Here is a 26,790-nt window from a genome sequence, read left to right as displayed (position 1 = left end):
ATGGCAGATTAACCTATTGCTAATACCATTTGTTTAACCCAGCTGTGGTCAAGCCATATATTGTTGCAAGGGAAGGGAGATCATGTGGCACTTAACAGGTGGCCAACTTTGTTTTTATTTATGGGAAAGGTTTTAGATTTTTTTTTGAATTCTGCTTACAGCATACCATATAGATTATCTTTTCTTAATATATTGCATTACTTATTGTATGTAACTTTTTAATATTTAATAAAAAATTTAAATATTCAAAAATGCTGTTTTATGCATTATTTTAAAAAATATTGTTTTTACTACTGAAAATGAAAAAACATCAATCATAAAAGTAACATGATCCTAATAAACTATCATTTTTCAGAAAACCATTAAGGGTGCAAAATTTGAAAATTATGAATGCACATATATTTCTGCTTTTACCTTATATACAGAAGCAGAAATTTGCAGAAAATTTTATTATACTGAAAATTAAAAAAGAAAGTCACAATTATAAAATATAAACTTGAAAGTAATAATCAGTTCCGATTTCCAGCGCAGAACTGGTATGAGCACAAAATTTTAAATTTATGTATGCACACTTTTTTCCCACTTAGAATCTGTTTGGTCTTTAGACTTCGATATGTATTCAGCAATATTTCTTAATTAAAATATTTTAAATTAAGTATTCTTGAAAAAATATTGCTGCAAAACTACTCAAAAGATTTTTTTTTGAGTAGTTTATATAAAAAAAATTAAAAACTAGAGTACTTATTATTCATTCATTTCACAAAGCTCTATACAAAAAATTATTACTAGAAGGGAACAACTCTCTCAAGAGTTCTCATGTGTTTTCCGATCACACTTTTTCAGCTAATTACTCAATATTTAAAGTTATAGAGCATAACTGAGGGTTACCTTGCACAGTTGAAAATCAGACCAGGATCTGTGCAGTGCCAGATGCCTTCAATGCACAAAAGTTGCATGGCATCTGTCTGGTATTTTCACATAATTACTCTGTGAAAATTATAAAATATTACATTCAAAATTAACTTGAGTGAAACTGGATCTATATTTAGGAAGATAGAAAATGTTTCAGTCATTAAGGTTGAACCAACAAAAAAATTTTTTTGAAAGTAACCTGACAGGTTCTGAGAGACCATTGCCACATTAAAAGCAGTTCAATACCAAGGTGTTGTGAGAGCGAAGTTCATTCTGCTGTGAGCATTAAGACCATTGCATTCACAATGACCTTCATCCTGAAATGTGAGATAAAAAAAACTAAACAACTTAAAGTGCTAACAGCCGAGGCAATTTTAAATATTCTTCATACACAGTTTAAATCTTTTGGCCAGAAAAGAGCACACGAAAGGACAAGAAAGTCCTCTTAATTTTCAAAAATCTGAGTCAAAGTCACTACAACTGTGCATATACATTTTGTTAAGCACCAAAATTCTTGAGCATTGCATTTTTGCTGGTCCCCTGAGGGTTACTGTAAATGATACGAAATACCAGGTATCAAAATTTGTGTACAACCTTGCTTTTATAACAAAAAAAAAAATATTCTGTGTGGTGCTATATTATATTTTATATTATGCCCCTTTAAAGGGGCATTCCCGTGTTTAAAATGCATATAATATTTTTGGAATAGGCAAGATATAGCTTAAAATTTTGTACTTTGTAATGTCATAATTTAATTTTAAATAATTTATTTTAACATTATAATGGATACAACTATAAATAACATATTTCTTCATTATAAAAGTATATTTTTAATTAAATTTTCAAAATGGAAATTCCCACTAATGCAATTTTGTAGAGCATGACTGCTCATGAAATCCTGTTTGAGTAGATGGCAATCTACTTAAACATAATGCACAATAAACATTATAGATAATATGTAAAATCAGATATGCAGTGTATTTTGCATGCCACTGAATGTTTTTGAAATAAAGGCAAAAAAAAAAGTCTAATAAAATAAAATAAAATAATATTTTGAATATTATTCTTTTTGATGAAATGTAATATGATTAAGTGCATATATACATTAGGTTTATCATCCTTGTAAATCTTTTGTGCTTCAATTCTCTTAGGATGCAAATATTCTTTCTACATAATTTCTGTAACTTTATATTTGAAAATAAAGGGATATAATTATTACTCCTATTATTAATAGGAGTACAGGTGCTGCCGTAGCCAGGTGGGCAGGAGCAGCAGTGCGTAGCACGCGCTTCTTGATTAGACCGGGGTTCAAGCCCGTGACCACCAAATACGGAGGATGCGGAAAGGTCAGGGAATGGCCTCTGCATATCCCCGGAGCAATATGGCCTTAGTTGCTAATGCTCCTAAATAACAACAACAATAGGAGTACTTTAGATTATTGTACACAAGGTAAACTGCAGGTTGAACACAAAATAAACTGCAAGTTGTGCAAAAATTATAAAAGAACATACTTTGTACAAGTACTTTAAATTATTACTGTACAGTTTTCATAACCAAAAAAATTTCTTTAACTAACTGGCCACAAAAAAAAAAAAATAAAATAAAAATTCTTTTCGTACGTTCAGAGCAAAAGTTTCGGATTCTAAAGGAAATCTGCTGATACCCAAATTACGTCTCTCTCATGTCTCCATCGAAAATCATACTGAAATTTTGTTGTAACTTAATGAACAATTTCAAATATCGCAATAATACATATGTATCTTAAATAACTGTTATTTATTTTTTAATTCTTTAATCAAATACATAATGTAGTACACACATTCTATTCCTTAGAAATATTCCCCATTCAGAGATTTTTTCTTATGGTCCAAATTTGCTTTCCCCTCTTAAGAGACTAAGTAATCTCCCATCATGGGGGCAACCTTGGTACTTCTTTTCCATCGTGTATATGTCCTGATGAAAGTATTCCTCTTGCTTACCATCTTTGAGGCTCAATGAAGAAGAATGTTTTCTGGTTCAATCAATGGAATATATTTTATACTGCCTCTCTCTTTCTCTGTGGTAAAAATTCCTCCCTCTTTTCTCACTGCTGCACAATATAATGTTTTTTGTTGCACGACTGTCCCACAAACATAAAAAAACAACAGTATTCTGTGAAATCTCCCTGTGGACTAGTGAGTAAGACAATTATCTTAAGGGCGCCTCCGTAGCCAGGTGGGAAGGAGCAGCAGTGCGTAGCACACGCTTCTTGATTAGACCAGGGTTCAAGCCCGTCGCCACCAAATACGGATGATGCGGAAAGGTCAGGGAATGACCACCGCATATCCCGGAGCAATATGGCCTTAGTTGCTAATGCTCCTAAAAACCAAATAACAATAACAATCATCTTAAGATCACCACAGATATTCCAAGCAAAGTCACATTACTTTATTGCACTCAAGATCTTGGACAGCATGAAGTAGAACTGAAACAAATGTATTTACATTGTTCAGCCAAACTGCTTTTAAACTTAATTTTGAGGCAGTAATAAATACATGCCAATCACTAGGATCGTAGTAGTAGTAGTAGTAGAGGCATGTGATACAGGAAAGCAAGTTTTTGAAACATCAGCCAAAAAAAAAAAAAAAAAACCATTAAACACATCCATTATCTCTAAAAGTTTGTCCACCAGTTGTATTTATTTGAGCTATCAACTTCCACAAGGACAGATGGAAGGTTGTTCCAGCAATCAACTGCCCGCGTTACAGGCAAATTTCTGCACATATATTCTACAATTGTCATTCCTCAATTTGAATTTATGTCCCCTCAGGTTCATAATCTGAGCAAGAGGAAGAATCCCATCAGAATTCAGCGTGCTCAACCCATTCAAGGCTTTATATACCTCAATCAGATGACCTCACAGGTGCCTAGTCTTCAGCCCCTGCAATTTGCAGAACTTAAACCTTTTTTGGTAAGAGGACACCTTTGTTGCCAACACCAATCTTGTTGCCTTTCCCTGTACTTGCTCAAGCAACTCTATATACTTCCTAAAATGAGCCCCCCAGACCTGTATGCAGTACTCAAGGAGTGGCCTGAATTTTGCCTTATACAAAGGATTAATCACCTTTTTCCTACTAGCAATATTACTGTATATCATTGACAATACCCCATGACCTATTCTATTCTAGATGTCTGCACTGCACAGAAAACTTCATATCTGACTGCACAATTACCCCCAGGTCTTTTTTTTCTACCACCCTAAGTGTAGTACCACACAGTTGGTATGTTTCACTGGGGTTACTTATACCCATATGCAGTACTTTGCATTTGTCGATGTTAAATTTCAGTTGCCACCTCTAAGTCCATCTACTCTACTTTTCTAGATCCTGTTGCAGTAGCACACTGCCATTACTGTCATTAACAACCCTGCCAACCTTTGTATCATCTGCATACTTGGACATTAAGTCTGATATACCTTCATCAATATCATTGATAAACATACAAAACAACAGTGGGCTCAACACTGATCCCTGCGGGACTCTACTTATAACATTAGTCAACGAAAAGCAGCATCCATTGATTACCACTCTTTGTCTTCTCTGACTCAATCATCCTTTTATCCATTGTAGCAACTTGCCCTTAATACTATACTGCTCCAATTTGTACAGTAGTCTTCCATGTGCAACAGTATCAAAAGATTTTCTGAAATCCCAGTATACAATATCAAATTTATTTTTTGCATCCAGTTTCTTTGTAACCACATCAGAGTACTCAATAAATATTTTCAGACAAGACCTTCCCTTAAAAAACCAATGATGTGTCTGAATTATTACTGCAGTCTTGTCTAGATCTTGCAATGCTTCTTTAACCACTGGCTCCATTATTTTCCCCAGAACAGAAGTTACACTAACAGGTCTGTAATTACTAGTAATACCCTTTGATCCCCCTTTGTGAATTGGGGGTTGAGGATACAGGAAATAGGATACAGGAGATGTGCAGATACATCTGCACGTCTCCAGTCCATGGGGACTTCCCCTGAGTCCAATGATGCTCTCATAATTATGGCTAAGGGTTTGCTTACTTCCTTTGCTCCCTCCTATTAATATAACTGGATAGATCCCATCTAACCTAAGTGCCTTTCTTATGTTTAACTTCAACCATTTCTTCCTCACTTTGCTCTCAGTTATTACAAAACCATTAAGCTCCCTGTTAGAGTTTAATAGGCTTCTGTCCTCTACTTCCCTACAGAATTCCTCATGTGTGAATGCAGATGCAAAATACTCATTCAGTTTGTCAGCTATCTGAGAAGGATCATTAACAGCCGAACCATCAATATCAATTGCACAAATCTGATTCATACCCTTCTTTCTTGAGTTTATATAAATAAAGAAGTCTTTGCTGTTTTTCTTAGCATCCTTTGCCAAAGATGCCGTCACTCGCCTAACCTAACGTCTTTTGCGACTTGATTACAGACTAGCTTATATCTATCATAGACTTCTGTATCGCCTGATAGTTTATATGCATCCCATGCATTTTTATTCTGTGCCACGAGTCTCATTAGTTCATCTGACATCCATTTAGGCTTAAATCTTGAACAGTATTTCTTAATTGGTATGAAAAGCCTAGTAGCTTCCATGATTAATTCCTTGAATGCTTACTATATAGAATTTGCTGTTGGTAACATCATTGTATTCAATGCCCAGTTCATTCAGAAAACCACCAATATATTTATAGAAACACATACCATCTTCCATAATGAAATATTTTGAAACACTTTGTGACATACTATTAGCAATGGCCACATGATGCAAAGAACCGTATGGCTCATGCTACATTTTCAATATACTGTAATTTTTTTTCCTGCTTCAAATAACTTCCATTGTTGAAAACTAGAACCAAGGGGTTCTGCTTGCTCTTTAGATGAGCTTAGTTAAGAAATAAGTCATTCAACTCTTCTTGATTAATTAAGTGTGGTACGTTATAATTTATCTGGTTGGGATGATTTCGACAGATTTGAATACCGTCTGTTGTAGTGAGTAGTCCAGCAAAATCTGCAACATGAATCCTTGGTAGTCATTATTACTTTCTTTATCCCATGTTTTTAGGGATCTGGTATCAGCAGATCTTTATTATGTGAATCAGGCCTCATTACAGATGATATAATATTTGATGCTGTGTTTGCTTTTTCTGGACATCCCTGATATTTTTCTCATGCAGAAATAGCAATCATTGACACAGTTGCATGGTTCTCACCAGAACTTAGGAACAGCAAAATGCATACTTTTAATTTTCTCAGTTAGTCACATCCTCAGATTTGTCATGCATGTAATACAGCACATATGTGGAAACAAAGTTTTGTCCAGATCACCAATCTTACAACCAAAGTACAGATATTATGCTCATTTAAAATACATTTATAACAATGAACATTTACAATACTCATTAACATTAAATAATTTAATAATGTATTTTACATTATTTTATTAAATAATGTAAAAAAATTTACATTAAATTTACATTAACATTTAAAATATTGTCTTCCTCTGAGTTTTTGTTGTAAATCATTCACATGTAGCAGAAATTGTCAGGGTGATTCAGACACTTCCTTTGCTTCGGCGAGGCGCCTCCGTAGCCAGGTGGGAAGGAGTAGCAGTGCATAGCACACTCTTCTTGATTAGACCGGGGTTCGAGCCCGTCACCACCAAATACGGAGGATGCGGAAAGGTCAGGGAATGACCACCGCATATCCCGGAGCAATATGGCCTTAGTTGCTAATGCTCCTAAAAACCAAATAACACACACACACAACATTTGCTTCGGCTTAACCATTTTCACAATACAATACTAAGAAAAACACAGAAGAAACAAACAATATGGAATAGATACACAGATAAACTGCACGCCTACTTACATTACTAGTGTCTTTCCATTACTGAAAAAGAGGTGGGAGGCAGATAAGGCTGAACATGTTAACCCTCCCCAACGTTAATGCCATCTATGAACACATGCAAACATTATTATGTGCAGGCATTACAATAACTCAGTGTTTTATCAACTTCCCTAAATTGTAGTAAGATATATACAGGGTGTCTCAAAAATATTGGTACAAATGTTTAGGGGAGGTAGGTAACATCTAAAGGAATGTGAATTGCATAGGAACCCATAACTGGAAACGTCACGGGAAAGTAGTAGCAGAGGCACAAGAAGCAGACACAAGACAGTAATTAGTGGCAAACATTTATTTGACATAATATTAACAATGGAGTACAAGATGGATGCATTTCATAATGTTACAACAGACGCTCGAAGGGTCCACCATGAGATGCGATGCATGCATGACACCAAAGCAGCATGGATTGGCAGACACGGTCGAACACACCTGGAGTTTCTTTGACAGTAGCAGCAGCGCAGATGAGTCTCGATACCAGATTCATTTCCGTCTCCACAGGCGATTCATACACGATAGATTTGAGGGCCCCCACAGAAAGAAATCAAGGCTCGATAAATCAGGTGAGCGTGGGGGCCAGGCAATGGGTCCACCACGGCCAATCCATTGATGCCCAAAACGCCTGTTCAAATGGTCACGAACACACCTTCCATAATGGGCAGGTGCCCCGTCATGTTGAAACCAAATGTTGCGTCTCACATTTGCCGGAATATCGTCAAGTAACCCTGGTAGAACTTGTTCAAGAAAGATCTGATATTTAGCGGAGTTCATGCAGGATGGTAACAGGTATGGGCCGACTAAGCAGTCACCGACCATACCTGCCCACACATTTATTGCGAAGCGATGTTGTGCTGCATGGGGGCACACACCGTGTGGGCCCTCTGCTAATCCATACACTAGGTGCATGTCTGCCAGCTCACAGTTTGTATAGCGATGCATGCTCTTCATGCAGTGACTACTGCTTGAATGAGTAACCCAAAAATTTTCCCTCTCGCAAACTGATGAACAGTGCCATGTACCGACTTATGGTCACGTTTCCAGTTATGGGTTCCTATGCGATTCACATTCCTTTAGATGTTACCTACCTCCCCTAAACGTTTGTACCAATATTTTTGAGACACCCTGTATATATACATATTACTATGGGTGAACAAAAAAATTTGTATATGTAAAAATTGTGATGTGATATGAAATTTTCAAAATCTATGGATAAAACTGACCGCAAACAACTGATATATCAGTCAAAGTTGTTGTCCAGCGTTTTTATGTCAATAAAAACACTGGCCAACATAATGTCAAATCTTATAACACACAAATCCCATTATGGAAGTTAAACCTAAGTGCCCACAGGATGAAGTCCAGATATGCATGCCACTATACTGCTGCATCTTGTGTCATCTGTGATGTCACTTATTTAGAGAAGTCATGGTTTGAATCCTGTTGGAGACTGGAAACATTAAAGTCCTCCAGGCCCTTCTTAAAGAGGCACCTCCGTAGCCAGGTGGGCAGGAGCAGCAGTGCGTGGCACATGCTTCTTGATTAGACCGGGGTTTGAGCCCATGACCACCAAATACGGAGGATGCGGAAAGGTCAGGGAATGACCACCGCATATCCGCGGCGCAATATGGCCTTAGTTGCTAATGCTCCTAAAAACCAAATAACAACAACCTTCTTAAAGTTCATTTGAGACTGTATTTAACTCATCTGAGGTGGAAAAAAGTAGCCCCGCCCATGAGTTATTCTGAGTTTTTTAGCCTATAGATATGCTTGCGAACATATGCATCTATACTAATATAGGAATAACAAGACGGATATGTGATTATTACTGCATCTCATATAAAAGTAGTCAAACTCTGTTATGGCATCCTTGAGGAGGCCAATATTCTCAAAACTATCAATGATTGAAACATAGAACATTAGGATTCAGAATAATCAAATAATAATGTTTATGGCAAAAAATTATTAGAATTTTATTCCTGACAAGTGAGCTTATAAAATCATTGAATTAACAGCACAATTTATCAGCTGTTAATTAATAAACTATGCACTTTTGCTAGTTTGCTACATAATCTTGACCTTGTATAGTACATTAATACCTTTCATGTTTAGGATAACTAAAAAAAACAGTTATATATGAAACACACCATACAGAAAATGGCAGCTAGCCATAACATGTCCCTGAGTCATGGCACTGCCATAATAACACTGAAAAAATAAAAGTAAATAACTTTTTTTATAAATTACTGATTTATACTTATTTTGTTTACCACGTGTTTCTGGTTATCTTCTATTTATAATGATCTATTTTATAAACCATTAAATATTACACAATACAGTCATATTCACAAGTAAACTGCAATTATCTCATTACATAAGCATCGGATTGAAAACCTGTTAAAGACATTTTCAGTTTATTTTTGGCCACTGAATCATTTCCTGTACTGATTATGTAGCATTAATGTACACTATCTATAAACATTAGCATTAGTAGTGGCATTCGATGAAAGAAAGCAAGCTTATAAAGCATCAGCCATTATCAGTATTAGTTCAGCAACACCTCTGGGGGAGGGGGATTCAACTCACAAGATGCTTTCTTTAGACCCAATGTCTATATGGAAATATGATTAACATATTCAAGGCTCTGGAAGTTTTCAGCAAACCTTCTATACATTAATATTTTTCTTTTTTATTTTGCAGGTGGCATAAACGCATATTTTTCTTTTTTATTTCGCAGGTGGATGTGTATTAAATTAAAATGACAGTTGTAGACTGGATATAAGAAACTTTTTATTTAGCTAAAGGGTTATTAACTGCTAGAGCAACTTGCCACCTAATTTTGTAAAACAAAAGAGCTCATGTATACTTAATGAAGGGTTGGACAGATATCTTGAAATTTAGTGGCTGGATCTATCTTTTTTTTTTTTTTTTTCATGGCTGATGATAAATATCTAACTTCCTCACGTCTTCTCTTTATCAATATTAATAACAAAAGTGAAAAACAAAATGGAAAATTATTCTGTTAATTTCCCTTCTTTGTCCCCAAAATGTCATAACACTATATAATTAAACCTAATCTATGAATAAAAAATTACACATGAATGGGTGGACAGATGGATATATATCTTCCCTAATTCAGTTGTTATAATTAAACATTACACGATTGATAAATACAGGAACTCCCCGATTTACATAAGGGTTGCATTCCGTGGAATGCTACGTAAGTCAGAATTTCTCCCACGCTTGTGTAGCACTCGCAACTGTGCTCGCTGAATTAATTGAATCAAAAAAGAAATGTTCGATGAACGTGTGAATAGAATTATTTATTGTATTTATTCAATTTTTTATCTCATGCGCAGGAAAAAGCAAAAGTGTGCAATTTAAAAAAATTACAAAAAAAGAGAGGAGACAGGCATAATGTCAGTAAGTTTTGCCTCTCAAGCATCATTGCCAGAATTGATGTCTTCAGCTGATAAGTATGCTGCTGCAGAGGTAGAGAGCTGTGGAGATTTAGAAGGGGTTGGCCACTCAACTTTATGAAAGAACATATCAATGGACGACTGGATGGTGGCTTATTTCTTTGTAGCAAGCAAGCACATTATTGATCCCTCTGTTAACTTTTAAGAATCATTCGCTGTCAGGATCCATCTCAAATCTCACCATTGCCAATGCAATTTCACAAAATGCCACTGCCATCTCTCTGGTGATGAAGGGTCTCAGTTATTCGTTTGGTTTAGCTTGATCTTCATCAGCATTTTCTTCTTTCACTATCACTGCCTGCAAGTCAATAAGTTCTTTGTTAGATAATTCCTTCTCTTCTTCCTCTATTAGCTCCTCCACCTCTTTGGCATCAACCTCCAACTGAGGTAGCTCTGCAACCTTTACAACCTTATCTGTAACCTCTTCATATGATTCATCTTTTTCAAATCGTTTGAAGCCTTTTACGTGCCATGGGCATATTTTTTTTCCATGTGCCATTTAAATAACTTTTAGTAACTTCCGCCCAGGCCTTATTAATGTTTAAGATGGCGTGGTAAATACTGTAAGATTTCCAAAAGTCTCTTAACATAAAATTTTTCTCATTGTCTATTGCAAACAATGCCTGAGCAAATGTTGTGCATAAATAGTATCCTCTTAAATTCGAAATAACACCCTGATCCATAGGTTGGATGAGTGAAGTCATGTCTGGTGGTAGAAATATGACTCTCACATTCGAATTGAAATCATCTAGATACGTAGGACGTCCAGGAGCATTATCAAATAGAAGAAAAATCTTGAAAGAACGTTGTTGTCTTTACAATATTTTTCAACCTCAGGAATGAAGCAGCATTTAAACCAATCCTCAAAGAGAGATATTATTATCCATGCTCTCTGGTTCAATCAGAAATGCACGGGTAGAGTGGCTTTATTGATGCTCTTAAATACATGAGGATTTCCAGAATGGTACACAAACAGTGGTTTTAATCTGTTATCTCACGCTGCATTAGCCCCAAGCAAGAGCGTGGCCCAATCTTTTGATGTCTTGAAACCTGGCATCGTATTTCCTCTTTGGCAATGTACGTTCAAATCTGGCATTTTTTTCCAGTAGAGAGCAGTCTCATTAACGTTAAAAATTTGCTGCGCCTTCATCAATAATTTTTTCCAACACATCATTGCTCTCTGCAGCATGAAAATTTCTCTGCAGCTCAGCTGCAGAATCGACACTGGTGACTTCACCACATACTTTACCGTTGTGGAAACAAGTGCGATGCTTGAACCTATTAAACCATTCATTGCTTGCCACTGGGGTTCTCCATACTTATCCTTAATATCTTTATAAATACTTCTTGCTTTTACTTGAATTGTCATTAGACTCAGGGGCACTCGCTTCTGAATCTGATTTTCCATTCATATTATAATAGCTTTTCCATCTTCAATATAACACCTGAATGCTGTTTTGTGATCACTGTTGATCTTAAGTGCATTGATCCTTTGACATGGTCTTTTATACATGCACTGTCCTTTAAAACAGTATTCACTGTTGAAGCAACGAGACCTAATTCCCTTGCAATAGATGACAAACTTTGTCCTACTTTGTACTTCTTAATCATTTTCATCTTCATTTCTAAATCAATTTTGTTTCGTTTTCTGGCACTACCACCACTTTCACTTTTCGTTGGTTGCTTTCCCTTCATCATTGTAATACGTAAATAGGAATGAAGAGAAGTTTCTGAAAATTTGTTTTTTATATGACTGAAGATTTTAGTGAAGGGGAACACATTTCACCACAATAGCGTAAAAATCCACACAACTGCATTATCGGTATTATCGCAAATGCAATAAGATTGAGTTTACTACCCATTTAGAATTAGATACACTAACAGAAAATCCCAATAAACCAGAAAGTGCAAATTGTTTTTATTGTTTTATGGTTGTAACCTCCAGAAATGTGCTTTAGAAAAATGTCACAAAGGCATTCAAAATTGATTCTTATAACGGGAACATATGATAAAGATGAAGGGTAGTGCAATTTCCATTATAAATATGACCTTTTAGAGAGATAAATAGCTTAGTAATATAGTGGAATTTTCAACTTCCAAGGACTTGGAATGAATTACAAAAAAAAAAAAAAAAAAGTGTTATTTGGTTCATATTATGATATTTTCACAGTACCTCTATTCATTCCTAAGGGATGCAAAATAAGTTTATATGATTTTTTTAAGTTCGCACTGGATGGCAAAAACTTACGTAAAGTCGAATTTGCATAAGTCAAGTATTACGTAAGTCGGGGAGTTCCTGTATATATATGCAATATTTAACATTCTATAATACTGTGATACTAGGTGAAACAATTGTGATAGATGTATGTTAAATATATTTTCACATTTTAATTAAAAGAATCATTAAAAAACACATAATAAATATATTTTTTGTGAGAATGTGAGAATATTGTGAGAATATGCATGTAAAATGTACAAAAAAATTCTGGGACATAATCTTGCAGCCAAAATAAGGAAAAATCTTATATGCATGTCTGAAAATACTTCATTTTGCAGTTATTATACATGAAAGTGATTTACAACAATAATTTCAGGTAGTATCTTCAACGTGGGATGAAAGAAACTTAAGTGTTCCCAAAAACAATAGTAATAAAACAGTGAATTGTTGCTTTGTTTTAAGATATCACAGTATCAAAATGAATGAAGCCTTTGCTTCTGTTCTCCTTTCCTTCTCATCTAAGAGCCAACATATTCTGGCATTTTAGCACTGTGTATAATATTAGTTATTCACTAGGGCTCATTCAGTGAGAATGTTGTTTAATTTCACAGAAATTACTATTTTAAAATATTAAATACACAGATATACATCTCATGTATAGTCATACTGGAGGAATTTAACTTCAAACAAGGCAATTGTATCAAAATATTTTTCTAAAAAAAAATACTGCCAAATTGTTGATAGGCACTAGTGGGAAAACCGTACCTTTTCCTTGCCTTTTTGACACATTCTTCAATGACTATAAATGTATCCCCTCTTGTCTACAGAAAGTAGAAATCATTGAATCTAGCAGAATAACCTCTATGATAACACTTCTGTCAATGGCTCCTTTGTTATCCTCAAGAACCCAATTTCTGTTTCCTGATGAGTAAGCTTTGCACAAGATGGAATCAACTCACGTGACTGGCAAAGTAAATCCACATGGTGTAAGAGTAAAGTACATTAAGAGCGGTTTTCTACTATTAACATGTAGTGTGGTATTGATGGTGATCAATTAAACAGGCTACATATTCTTCCAGAGAAATTGACTGGCCAAGCTTGACAACACTTTTCGGAAGATATTTTTCTGGGATTGCTTGAAGATGTTCCTATCCAGACGAGACATGAATTATGGTTCTTGCAAGATGGTGCTTCCACCTGTTTCAACTTATAAGTGAGGACTTACTTTGATGTTACCTCTCCACTCAGATGAATAAGCCAGGCAGACCCTGTTGTTTGGCCAGCACAGTTGCCCGCTGTGAACCCCCCTTGCTACTTCCTCTGAAATAATTTAAAGAGTGGGATATGAAACAAAAGCTTGAAATATTACAGAACTGCAGCAATGAATAGAATGTGGCTGTTAAACAGTTTGCAACACTGCAAATGTTCAAGCACATTCAGCAGTCACTAATTTGACGAGCCATCAGCATTCAAGTACAAGGCCATCACTTCAAAAAAATTAGCGTAAAATCAGCGTAAGTGAATCTTAAAAATTAAGGACTCTTACGTTTTATACTTTTTTGAAAGTAATGCAGTGGTCCCAACATGGTGCCCACCAAGGCTTTCTTGAATGGCCACATTTTTATGGAAAGAGGTTATAATGAATAACGGAGGTTGTAATATGAGAGTAAAGAACATGCATTACACTACGGTCTGCTTACGAGGCTAAGAGAACTAAGTGTTTCCGAAAGCAGAATTTTATTTATTGATTTGAAATTTTTTTTTTTTCGCTAACTTTTGATTTTAATTTAGTAGTGTAGTATTTGTTTGTGATTCCTAATTAATTTGGTGTATTTATTCTTTCACTGGCCCTTGTAATTGCTTAAAAAACCACAGTCTATTTCTGCTAGCATTGTGTTATATCGATAGGAAAGTTCAAATTCTGCTGCCAGTGTTTTAGTAGTGTTACAGTAAATACTGGAGGTTCCTATATAGATTATAGCAGTGTAAACAGTATCAGAAGATGATAATAAACTATATTTTATAGCACCAGAGACATCTTTTAATAACTTTATCACACAGTTCGTAATGTATGACATTAATATCCGTAGAGATTTTAGTATCAGTGACTTGGCATAGATATAGTATCACAAATAGGTTGCTCAAGAGTTCGAATCACATAGGTTGGCGATAGATAGTTAAATTTATTATCTATTATAACTACTTAGAATTTACAAACGCAATGTTATAGCATAATTCATCTATCTCGAACTTGATAGTGTAAGGTATAGAGCAATCCATATCACTGCATTTAGGAATCTATTAGCTTAGTGTAGTATTGTAAATTAATCAATTAAATTAATTATTATTATTGATTTTCATTGTTAATCAATTATTTATTGTATTTAAAGGGAAATCATGCCCAAGACTAGAGCAGCAAAGCAATGAGCATGTGGTAGCAGAAATGCTGTGACTTGAGGGAGATTCTGCAATGCATCGCAGCCTAAAATATGTGCAACTTGTGAAATGTTTGCAAAGCTTTCTGGAACAGGACATGATCTAGCCAAGGCAATGTCTTTGTGTATGCTAGGTGCAGAGTGTGTGTGAAGAAATTAACACACTGGCACTAATGACAATAAGAGTAGGAGATCAGCAGACTTACTTAACAAGTACAGGTCACTGTTGAAAAAAAGTCCCAAGTTAGAGATAAATTTGAAAGTGCCTGCAATTCTGCAGGCACTTTCAAATCCGATAGAAGGGAGTAAATGATGAAAGCCTTGTCAATCAATTTGGCCTTGGAGGGATTGTACAAAGCTCATGGAGCGGAATTTTTCACAGCACGGTCTGTGCTTGTTAACAGGAGAGACTGCTTCCACAGAGATGGGATACACTTAAATAGAAAGGGTGCAATAATATATGCTGATGGTATCAAAGCAGTGATAGGTGGGTTGGAAAAGTGCTAGCTTTCAGGATTCACAGATTAATATATTAAAATAACCCACATGCAGAGGTGCAAGTGATTTTTGCACTGCTTCTATTGGAATGAGCTGCAGCCTGGAAAGCAAGGTGCTGAGGATTTCAAGAACTGCTGGGAGTCATCATTAGCATTAGTAGAGGCATTTGATGCAAGAAAGCAAGCTTATGCAGCATCAGCCAAAAAAAAATTTTCCACTTCACCCCTCCATTCATTTGAAATACCTGTCCAGCTGAGCCTTAAATTTGTTTAGGCTATCAACTTCCACAACAAGGGATGGAAGTCTATTCCACCAACCAACTACCCGCTGGCTAAAGGCAAATTTCCGGACATCTATCCTACATCTGTCTTTCCTCAATTTGAATTTATGCCCTCTTAGGTGATTATTCTGAGCAAGAGGCAGAATCCCGTCAGCATTGAGCATGCTCAAATCATAGAACAAGTAAATACATGGGATGTGTTAGGGTAACTAAGAGTAAGAACAGGTGCATGTATACTTGCATTTACACCAATGCTAAGAGTATAGTAAATAAATTTGATGAATTTGAAGTGCTGGTCAAGACATCAAAAGTGGCCATTGTTGGGATATCAGACACATCACACAGTCTCACAGATATAAGAAATAAAGAATTGGCATTAGCTAAGTACAATGTGTACAGAAGGGTCAGATAGGATAAGAAGGGAGGAGAGAGGTTATGCTGTTAGTTAAGAATCACAAAGTCTAAGGCAGAATATCCAGTTCACATGAGTGGATTTGTGTTATAGGCCTAATGACTTTGATGAGTACAACAACTCTACAGAGGAATAGTGGGCCAATAAAACAGAATGCTTTACAGTGGGAAATATTCACTTCCCAGATATTGACTGGAATTTATGGGTTGGTCACTCACACACTAGCAAGGCTTTTTTGTGGATTTATTGGATCATTGTTTTCTACAGCAGCACGTTCGAGAGACAACTAGAGGGAGTAAAACTCTTGATATGATTATCAGCAGTGATTATTCATGCATTAAGAATCTGCAGATAAAGGAAACACAAGGTGATAGTGACTACAGTGTGCCGATGTGGGATTTACTTTTAGCATTAGCATTAATGAGACATATGATACAAGTAAGCAAGCTTATACAGCATCAGCCAAAAAAAAAAACTTCCCATTTCACTCATCTTTGTGGACTAATGTTATTAGTGGAGTCCCCTATGGTTCAGTGTTGGGCCCATTGTTGTTTTCTGTATTTATCAATGATATTGGTGAAGGTATATCTGCTGACCCCATATAATAATGGGAAAAGGAGAGGGCAAAAAAAAAAAAAAAATTGATGAAGGTATATCATGCTTAGGTTCTATGTTTGCAGACAATATGAATGTTGGCATGGTTGTTAATGACAATAATGACAGTATGATATTGCAAAAGGATCTAGAAAAGTTGGGCAGATGGGCCAAGAGATGACAATTGAAATTTAACATTGACAAATGCAAAGTACTACATATACGTAGCAGTTATGTTGTTGTTGTTGTTTAGTTTTTAGGAGCATTAGCAACTAAGGCCATATTGCTCCGAGGATATGCAGTGGTCATTTCCTGACCTTGCCGCATCCTCCGTATTTGGTGGTCACAGGCTCGAACCCCGGTCTAATCAAGAAGCGTGTGCTATGCACTTCCGCTCCTGCCCACCTGGCTACGGAGACGCCTACATACACAGTTACCCCATGGTAATGTACCAACTGTGCAGTACTACACTCAGGTTGGTGGAGAATGAAAAAGACCTGGGGGTAATTGTGTAGTCAGATTTATGTTTTCAGAGAAATGCAGACATGTATTCAGAGCAGTTTGTGCGAGCTTTTCAATGATATACAGGAATTTTGATAGCAGGGATAAGGAGGTTATTATCCCTTTGTATAAGGCAATAGTCAGGCCATACCTTGAGTACTGCATACAGGTCTGTAGAGCTCAAATTTAGGAAGGATGTAGAGCTGCTGAAATGAGTACAGAGAAGAGCAACAAGATTGGTGCTGGAACAAAGGGTTGCTGTCATCAAGAAAGGCTTAAGTTCTGCAAATCGCAGCATCTAGAGACTAGGCACATGCAAGGTGATCTGATTGAATTGTATAAAGCTGCAAAGGGTATGAATAAGCTCAATGCTGTTGGGATTCTTCCTCTTGCTCAGATTGAGGGGAGCCCATTTGAGGGGGCATAAATTCAAATTGAGGAAAGACAGTTGTAGAACAGATGTGCGGAAATTTTCCTTTAGCCAGTAAGTGGTTGATTGCTGGAATAAAATTCCATTTGTAGTTATGGAAATTGATAGCTTAAATAAATTCAAGGAAAAATTGGACAAACTTTTGGGGCGAATGGATGAGTGAAATGGGAAGTTTTTTTTGTTTTGGCTGATGCTGTATAAAGCTTGCTTTCTTTCATCACTCCTCCTCTACTAATTCCTTCCTTCCTTCCTTCCTCTACTAATGCCAATATGAATTATAAATTCAAGGAAAAATTGGACAAACTTTTGGGGCGAATGGATGAGTGAAATGGGAAGTTTTTTTTTGTTTTGGCTGATGCTGTATAAAGCTTGCTTTCTTTCATCACTCCTCCTCTACTAATTCCTTCCTTCCTCTACTAATGCCAATATGAATTTTAGTCATTTTGATATCCAAAAACTGCCCTATAAAGTGCAAAATGTAATAATGATACATCTCGTGCATATCTATACAGAATGTGGAACTGTAAAAGAATGGGTAGGATAACTGACTTTCAGTTACCTTTCCCATCCTCTCACATCATCCCTTTCAGTGAAAAGTCACTTACTATGTATAAATCTGATATAATGATAATCATCATTAATAGATAAAAAAAACAAATTAAAGATAAGATTTTCTAATTAACATTCATTCCATCATCTGGCATGCATGAAACAGAAAAAATAAAATATATATTTATTATGCTTTCTGACATGCAGCTAACAAATCTACCAAGATGCAAGCCCACTGTGTTTAGTGTTGCATTATACAAATGGACTAAAAAAAAAAAAAAAAAAAAAAATGGTGTTGTTTTCTTAGAGTGAGATCTGGTAATAAATTCCTTAAAAGTAATACAGAACTGATTAAGATCATTAATTTCATTCCATTACTATTAAAGCAGTCCTGTACACCCACAATGAAAACCTGGAATGCATAAATTCCTTCTGGTATTTAAAATATCAAAAGGTACAACACTGCACTAAGATATACAGTCCTGTTCATAAGTAATGCATCACCTTATAAAATATCTCATTGTATTTTTCATTGTAAATCTGTGAAAAAAAAATTGGTTATGAGTTATCAAAATGTAAGCCACATTCTAAAACTGTACTCACTGAATCAATTGTTACAGTTTGGCATCATATTACATCCATTAATTATTTTGAGAAGTTAATTCATAGCATGCCAATTAGATGCAATATGGTTATTAAAAACAATTAAATATTGATAATATGTAATACCAAATTAATCATTAACTACGTGGCAAAATGTATAAAATTTTATTCAGTATTTATTTTTGGCATGTGCTATTACTTTTATATTTTTAAGAATTGATTAATACCATTACCTTCAATAATATCCTTGCAATTTTCAGTGTTTTCATTTATTAAATTCAGTAAACATATGGAGTATTGAAATCTGTATAAATTTTACTTTCTTGTAATATAGATATATATTCATTTTTAAGAAAAAATTTATAATAATGGTTAATCTTTTTTAAGGTGAGGCATTACTTATGAACATGAATGTATATATCATAATATTTAATTAAGTATAAATATTTTTAAATCAGAAAAAATGTATAATACTGTTAACATCTTTTTAGTAGTGAGTACATTAGTGATAGGAGAAATCAGACTAAAATTTGAGGTTAGGATAAAGAAACCCACAAGTCATTCATAAAAAAAAGATTAGAATTTTAATATAAATAAAAGATACACTAAACAGTACAATGAGCATCATATACAGACTGGATGTTAAGTTTTTAAAATAACATGCAAACCAGACATACCAGCATCATTAGTAAACAAGAAATAAAAGAATTTACAATATATGTCAGTCCCATTCTAAAAGTTCCAAGAAAAATACACAGCCCTCTTGACATGCAGTTATTACAAAAAAAGCTATGACAGAGAAGGCACAGCATACACCAATGAGACTAACTTAAGCAAATGCTTTATTTTATTTTCAAATATAACAGAAACAAGAAAATAGTAAATGTAACAAATATTTACCTTATCATTTATCAAAATTTATTTATGAATCTTTAAACACAATATATGTTTTGCTACCACAAAGAAACGTTAAAAATTAAAATGACATGCAGTGTGCAATGAGCTAAAAAATTCCATAAATCTTATTTTGTTTGTAAAAGTGAAAGAATGTATTACTACAAATGACTGCATATTTTGCTGCTCTCTTTATGAATAATTTAGTGTGTGCAAAGTGAATATTTTCAATAAGGAACTGACATATTTACAGTTTGTGTAGATGTAATAAAGAGGCAGACATGAAATCCAGAAATACTGATATTTCTAATAGAAATATCATAATAAGAATGCACTCATAAGTAACCACCAACTCTCAGTAACTTGGATAGAATGCCGCTAATCACATATATATTTGCAATTCTGTGAATCTTGAATTTGGGCATTCTCAAAACTTGGTTTGCAGTTTGAAGGGTTTTCAGATAAACACTGACCTTGACATCCAACACATGTTATACATCCATTGTCATTTACTGAAACAGAACAGTTGAATCCTTCACACACAGGTTTCTCACAGGATCTGCCATCTAACAAAAATTAAAAATTTATAAAAGATTATTTTATAAAAGCAGTGTTCAAATGGAAAGTGAATTACATCAGCATGCTATTATGGTATAATAAGAAAAATAAATTTAACTGAAAAATTATTTGCTAAATATTAAATATAAATATTACAATGTAAAAAAATATATATTTCTGTTTATTATATTTTATTATCACAAAAATAGGAAAAATTTGTAAACTAATATTAATCCCCCAAAGCAAAAAACTAATTCAGAATGCACAGTAATACCAAAATTTTCTTGATGATGAGAAAAAATAAGTATAAAATACAGCAGTATTTTGATGGGACAATCCTTGTATAAAAAAAAAAAGTGTGAAAGAAAGAGCTAATCATATGATCAACTCTTCAGAGTTATTGATAATGATATTTGCAGTCTGGCTGGCAATGTTATGATTTCTGCACATTAGCAAAGGCACATGATGCAAGAAAGCAAGCTTATATAGCATCAGCCAAACCCCCCCCCCCAATTATTTCACCCATCCACTGGCTCCAAATGTTTGTCAAGTTCTGCCTTGAATCTAATTAAGCTATCAACTTCTACAACGACAGATGGAAGTTTGTTCCACCAATCAACCACCCGCTGGCTAAAGGCAAACTTCTGCACATCTATCCTACAAACGTCTTTCCTCAATTTGAATTTATGCCCTCTCAGGCAATTATTCTGAGCAAGAGGTAGAATCCCATCCGCATTGGGCATGATTAAAACATTCAGAGCTTCACACACCTCAATCAGATCACCTTGCAGGTGCCTATTCTCTGGACACTGTAATTTGCAAAACTTAAGCCTTTCTTCATAAGAGCAACCCGTTGTTCCATTCACTAATCTTGTTGCCCTTCTCTATACTCGTTCCAACAGCTCCACATCCTTTTTAAAATGAGGCCTCCAGACCTGTATGCAGTACTCAAGGTGTGGCCTGACCATTGCCCTATACAAGGGGATAAACACCACCTTATCCCTGCTAGAAAAATTCCTGTATATCATTGACAAGACACCATGAGCTACTCTTGCAAACCGTCTGCACTGCTCAGAAAACTTCATATCTGCCTGCAAAATTACCCCAGATCCTTTTCATTCTCTACCACTGTCAGCGTGCTACCACAGAGTTGATACATTACTCTTGGATTACTGCTTCCCATATATAGTACTTTTCATTTGTCAATGTTAAACTTATAATAATTTATTTATTAGCTCTGCTTTTATTACTGGATTTATTTTAAAATAATTATGCAGATTTATGCGGTTGTTATTGGCATTCACTGAGTTTAATCAGAAAATAGTAGGTAACTGTAATCAATGTACAAAAGGTCAGCTAATTTTATGCAGTTCAAGATGTCAATGAACTCCATAAAATATCATCTAACTAAATTTGGAGTTTCAAATGAAGCATGAGACTTTCAAGTTTTTATGTCATCCCAAAAAATTGCATTTGTCCTTTCCTGTGCATTTTATAAACATTAGCTAATGCAGCATTTGTCAAACTGTGTTGAAACACTAGTTTCCATGAGATGTGAACAAGTGTTCCACGAAAAACTGTAATTAACAATTTAAAAAAAAAATAAAAATAAATAAATTTTGTATATTTGTAGCATACACCACTTTTGTATCATTATATTTAACATAATTTTTTTTTGGTTATTAATATATTGGCATAGACTAATAATCAAATAGACTGCGAACACTTTATTTTGGTGGGCTTTGCATAGAGAAGTATGCGTAAAGGTAATAACATCTACGAAAAAGTAGAAATGTGGTGATCTAGTATGCCATTTGTATGCAATTTAGCTTGAAGTACACAGGTTGAAGGAGAGGAGAAAGCGAACCGATATCAAAACTAAAAACTCACTTCCTTGTATAAATTTTTTTTGACAATTATTAGTATTTTCAAATATTATTATTAAAATATATGACCATAGATTTGTGGTTGAAAAAAGGAACTTTAAAACGAGAAGCAAAGTACTTCTAGTAGTGCAATTGTGGTCGATGAAAATGAACACAATATTTTCACACATTGACATTAGGTCCTTAAGATTGTCACAGACATTCTCTCAGATATGCCAGACAAACTGTACTTGCTACCGGGAGTCTAAAACACTGATGGAACTGATATTCGGTGACATTCAAGTCAAGCGGACCCATTTTCGGCAAAGTCTGGACGGTCTGTAACAGCAAAATGCTCTGCTTGCATCTTCACGATGGTGGGACTGTTAGTAATCCTGGGTATAACCTCTGTGCACAAGCACACTGTGGGTGACCACCCAGCTGTGAACCAACGTAAGCAGGGGTCGAGGTGTGGTGCCCACACCACATGGAAGAATGCTGCTCCTCTCTGTTACCAGACAATACTAGGTGGTAAATGACTCTCATCAACCAGTGCAATACCACCACTTTGCTTATTGGAGGCTTGAAGTGGTGGAACTCAAGTTTAGTCTCCAGAGCAAAGTTCCGGTCAACACTTCTCCATCTCTTCCATCATGCAGTATGACTGATGACTTTTGAGGTTATGATGAACATCATGGTGAGATCCAATCTTCCTTACATTTCGAGGGTACAGCTCTAAAACGGTGTTCGCAGACCGGCCGCCAGTTAGTACATCAGACCGAACCTATTGGTTTGGTCTGATGATCCGGAAGCCTCCTTTAGGAGGCTTCCGGATCAGCTAGTGTATAATCTTGCTACCTCTACTCTGCCAGATAGTGACTCGAGGAAGTCCGAATAGTATGTATGCGGGTGGGCATTGTTGAGGCCACGTTATGTCAAGGATCTGGGTATATTCTTACCATGTGTATGCCATATCCAAAAATTTCATTACTTCATACAGCATGTCCACCCCCCACTTTTCTTACTATTGAATACACCATGAATTGTCAAACTAATAGAGTAAGCTTATCTGCGAAAAGATCTAAATCTCCCAAACACTTCCTAGTTCATTTCACAAATATACATGGTCTCAATTCTAATCTCAATGACGTCCATTTCCACTTGCAGTCTGCCAAACCCAATGTACTTTTTCTGACAAAATCTCAGAATCTCAGTTATCGGTTGAATCAACTACTGCCTTTATCTCATGGCTATTCCCAACCTCATATGTTTGGCACTACAAGAATGCAAAATGGGATGAACTGCGAGATTTCTTTTCTTCTTTTCCTTGGTCAGGTTACTGTTTCAAAACTTTAAGGAAGGAAGGGGGTGAATCTGATTGGTCCACTTGACATCGATGGTTCGATTGTTGATTATCCTGCTCAGATAGCAAACAAACTGAATGAGTATTTTGCATCTACATTCACACGTGAGGAATTATTAAGGTTTGAAAATGGCAGAAGGTTATCAAATTGTAGCAGGGTACTTAATGATTTTGTAATAACTGAGAGCAAAGTGGAGAAGAAATTGTTGAAGTTAAACATAAGAAAAGCACCTGGGGTGGATGGGATCTATCCAGTTATATTAAAGGAGGCAGCAAAGCAACTAAGCATTAGCATTAGTAGAGGCATTTGATGCAAGAAAGCAAGCTTATGCAGCATCAGCCAAAAAAAAAAAAAAAAAACCCACTTCCACTTCACCCCTCTGTTCATTCAAAATACCTGTCCAGCTGAACCTTAAACTTATTTAGGCTATCAACCTCCACTACAAGGGATGGTAGTCTGTTTCATCAACCAACCACCCGCTGGCTAAAGGCAAATTTCCGCACGTCTATCCTACATCTGTCTTTCCTCAATTTGAATTTATGCCCTCTCAGGTGATTTTTCTGAGCTAGAGGAAGAAACCCATCAGCATTGAGCATGCTCAAACCATTCAAGGCTTTATACACCTCTATCAGATCACCTCGCTGGTTCCTAGTCTCCAGACACTGTAATTTGCAAAACTTAAGCCTTTCTTCGTAAGAACACCCCTTTGTTCCATTCACTAATCTTGTTGCCCTTCTCTGTACTCGTTGCAGCAGCTCTACATCCTTCTTGAAATGAGGCCTCCAGACCTGTATACAGTACTCTAGGTGTGGCCTGACCATTGCCTTATACAAGGGAATAATCACTTCCTTATCCCTTCTGGAAAAATTCCTGTATATCATTGACAATACTCCATGAGCTACTCTTGCAGCCCGTCTGCACTGCTCAGAGAACTTCATATCTGCCTGCACAACCACCCCAAAGTCCCTTAGCCATAATTATGAGAGCATCCTTGGACTCAGGGGAGGTTCCCACAGACTGGAGATGTGCAAATGTATCCTCAATTCACAAAGGGGGATCGAAGGGTGACACGAGTAATTACAGACCAGTTAGTTTAACTTCTGTTCTGGGTAAAATAATGGAGTCACTGGTTAAAGATGCATTGCAGGATCATCTAGACAAGACTGCAGCAATAATGCAGACACAGCATGGGGTTTGTTAAGGGAAAGTCTTGTCTGACAAATTTGATTGGTTATTATGATGTGGTTACAAAGGAACTGGATGCAAAAAATAATTTTGATATCATATATTTGGATTTCAGCAAAGCTTTTGACACTGTTGCGCATGGAAGACTATTGTACAAATTGGAGCAGAATGGTATTAAGGGTAAGTTGCTACAATGGATAAAAGGATGGTTAAGTGCGAGAAGACAGAGGGTGGTAATCAATGGGTGCTGCTCATCGTGGACTAATGTCATTAGTGGAGTCCCACAGGGTTTGGTTTTGGGTCCACTATTGTTTTGTATATTTATCAATGATATCGATGAAGGTATATCAGGCTTGGTGTCAAAGTTTGCAGATGATACAAAGGTTGGCAGGGTTGTTAATGACAGTAATGGCAGTGTGCTACTGCAACAGGATCTAGATAATTGGGGCAGATGGGCTAAGAAGTTGCAACTGAAGTTTAACCTTGACAAATGCAAAGTACTGCATATGGGAAGAAGTAACCCGAGAGAAAAGTACCAAGTGTGGTACTACACTTAAGGTGGTAGAAAATGAAAAAGACCTGGGAGTAATTGTGCAGTCAGATATGAAATTTTCTGAGCAATGCAGACAGGCTGCCAGGGCAGATCATGGAGTTTTGTCAATGATATATAGGAATTTTGCTAGCAGGGAAAAGGAGGTGATTGTCCCTCTGTATAAGGCAATGGTCAGGACACGCCTTGAGTACCGCGTACAGGTCTGGAGGCCTAATTTTAGGAAGGATGTCGATTTTCTTGAGCGTGTACAGAGAAGGGCAACAAGATTGGTGAGGGGAATGAAGGGATCCCCTTAACAAGAGTGGCTAAAGTTCTGCAAATTGCAGTGGCTGGAGACTAGGCACCTCCATGGTGATCTGATTGAGATGTATAAGGCCTTGAATGGGTTGAGCACGCTGAATTCTAAAGGGATCCTTCCACTTGTTCAGATTATGAACCTAAGGGGGCATAAATTCAAAATTAAGAAAAGACAGATTTAGAATAGATGGGCGGAAATTTTACTTTAGCCAGCGAGTAGTTAATTGCTGGAACAAACTTCCATCTGTCGTTGTGGAAGTTGATAGATTGAATAAATTTAAGGAGGAACTGGACAGGCATTTGGAGGGAATGGTGTGATTTTTTTTTTTTTTGGCTGATGCTGCATAAGCTCATACATTTGCTTTCTTGCATCACATACCACTACTACTACTACTTCTGATGCCAATGTCTGCTCAGATCATGTCAGTGAAATTATTCTTGTAGTAATGGAATCCTTCATTCCACACTCCACTTTAAAATCTTGTCCTTTATCTAAACCTTGGTTGTTTTTGTTTGTTTGTTTGTTAGGAGCATTAGCAACTAAGGTCATATTGCTCCAGGATATGCGGTGGTCATTCCCTGACCTTTCCGCATCCTCCGTATTTGGTGGTGACTGGCTCAAACCCCGGTCTAAGCCCGTCACCACCAAATACGGAGGATGCGGAAAGGTCATTCAGGGAATGACCACCGCATATCCCGGAGCAATATGGCCTTAGTTGCTAATGCTCCTAAAAAAAAAAAAAAAAAAAAAAAACCAAATAACAACAAACCCCGGTCTAATCAAGAAGAGTGTGCTACGCACTGCTGCTCCTTCCCACCTAGATACGGAGGCGCCTGTCTAAACCTTGGTTTTCCAATAAATGTGCTAAGGCTGTTCAAGAGAAGAACGTTGCATATCGTAATTGGCTTGTTTCCAATTCTTCAGTTTCATTTTCTGCCTACTGCAACGCTCGCAATAATTGTAAAGCAGTTATTAACCAGTCCAAACTAGATTTTTAACAGGCTAAGAGTAGAAAACTTGCTTCTTGTCCTAATGGTACAATTAGGACAAGAAGGAGGAACTGGACAGGCTAGAAGGAGGAATTTGAGGAACTTAGTTGTTCAACAAGTAACAAGCATTGTTGTTATTTGTTATTTGGATTTTAGGAACATTAGCAACTAAGGCCATATTGCTCAGGGGATATGTGGTGGTCATTCCCTGACCTTTCCGCATCCTCCGTATTTAGTGGTCATGGGCTCG

At 36.1% G+C, this 26,790-nt stretch overlaps 1 protein-coding gene across 1 annotated transcript in view; it reads right to left on the bottom strand.

Moving 5' to 3' along the window:
- The window catches only part of LOC150081409 (kielin/chordin-like protein), a 572,736-nt gene that overhangs the window by 130,175 nt on the left and 415,771 nt on the right, over positions 1–26,790 (bottom strand). Inside the window, exon 17 of the mRNA XM_090380194.1 lies at positions 20,202–20,294. Coding sequence (XP_090236320.1) covers positions 20,202–20,294 — 93 coding nt within the window. The remainder of the gene's footprint in view (positions 1–20,201; positions 20,295–26,790) is intronic.

Source organism: Mastigoproctus giganteus, chromosome 8 (genome assembly GCF_048544385.1).
Source record: "Mastigoproctus giganteus isolate SK-2022 chromosome 8, ASM4854438v1, whole genome shotgun sequence".
NCBI lineage: Eukaryota > Metazoa > Arthropoda > Arachnida > Uropygi > Thelyphonidae > Mastigoproctus > Mastigoproctus giganteus.
Note: the sequence above shows the minus strand (reverse complement) of the source record. Positions and strands in the feature narration are given on the sequence as shown.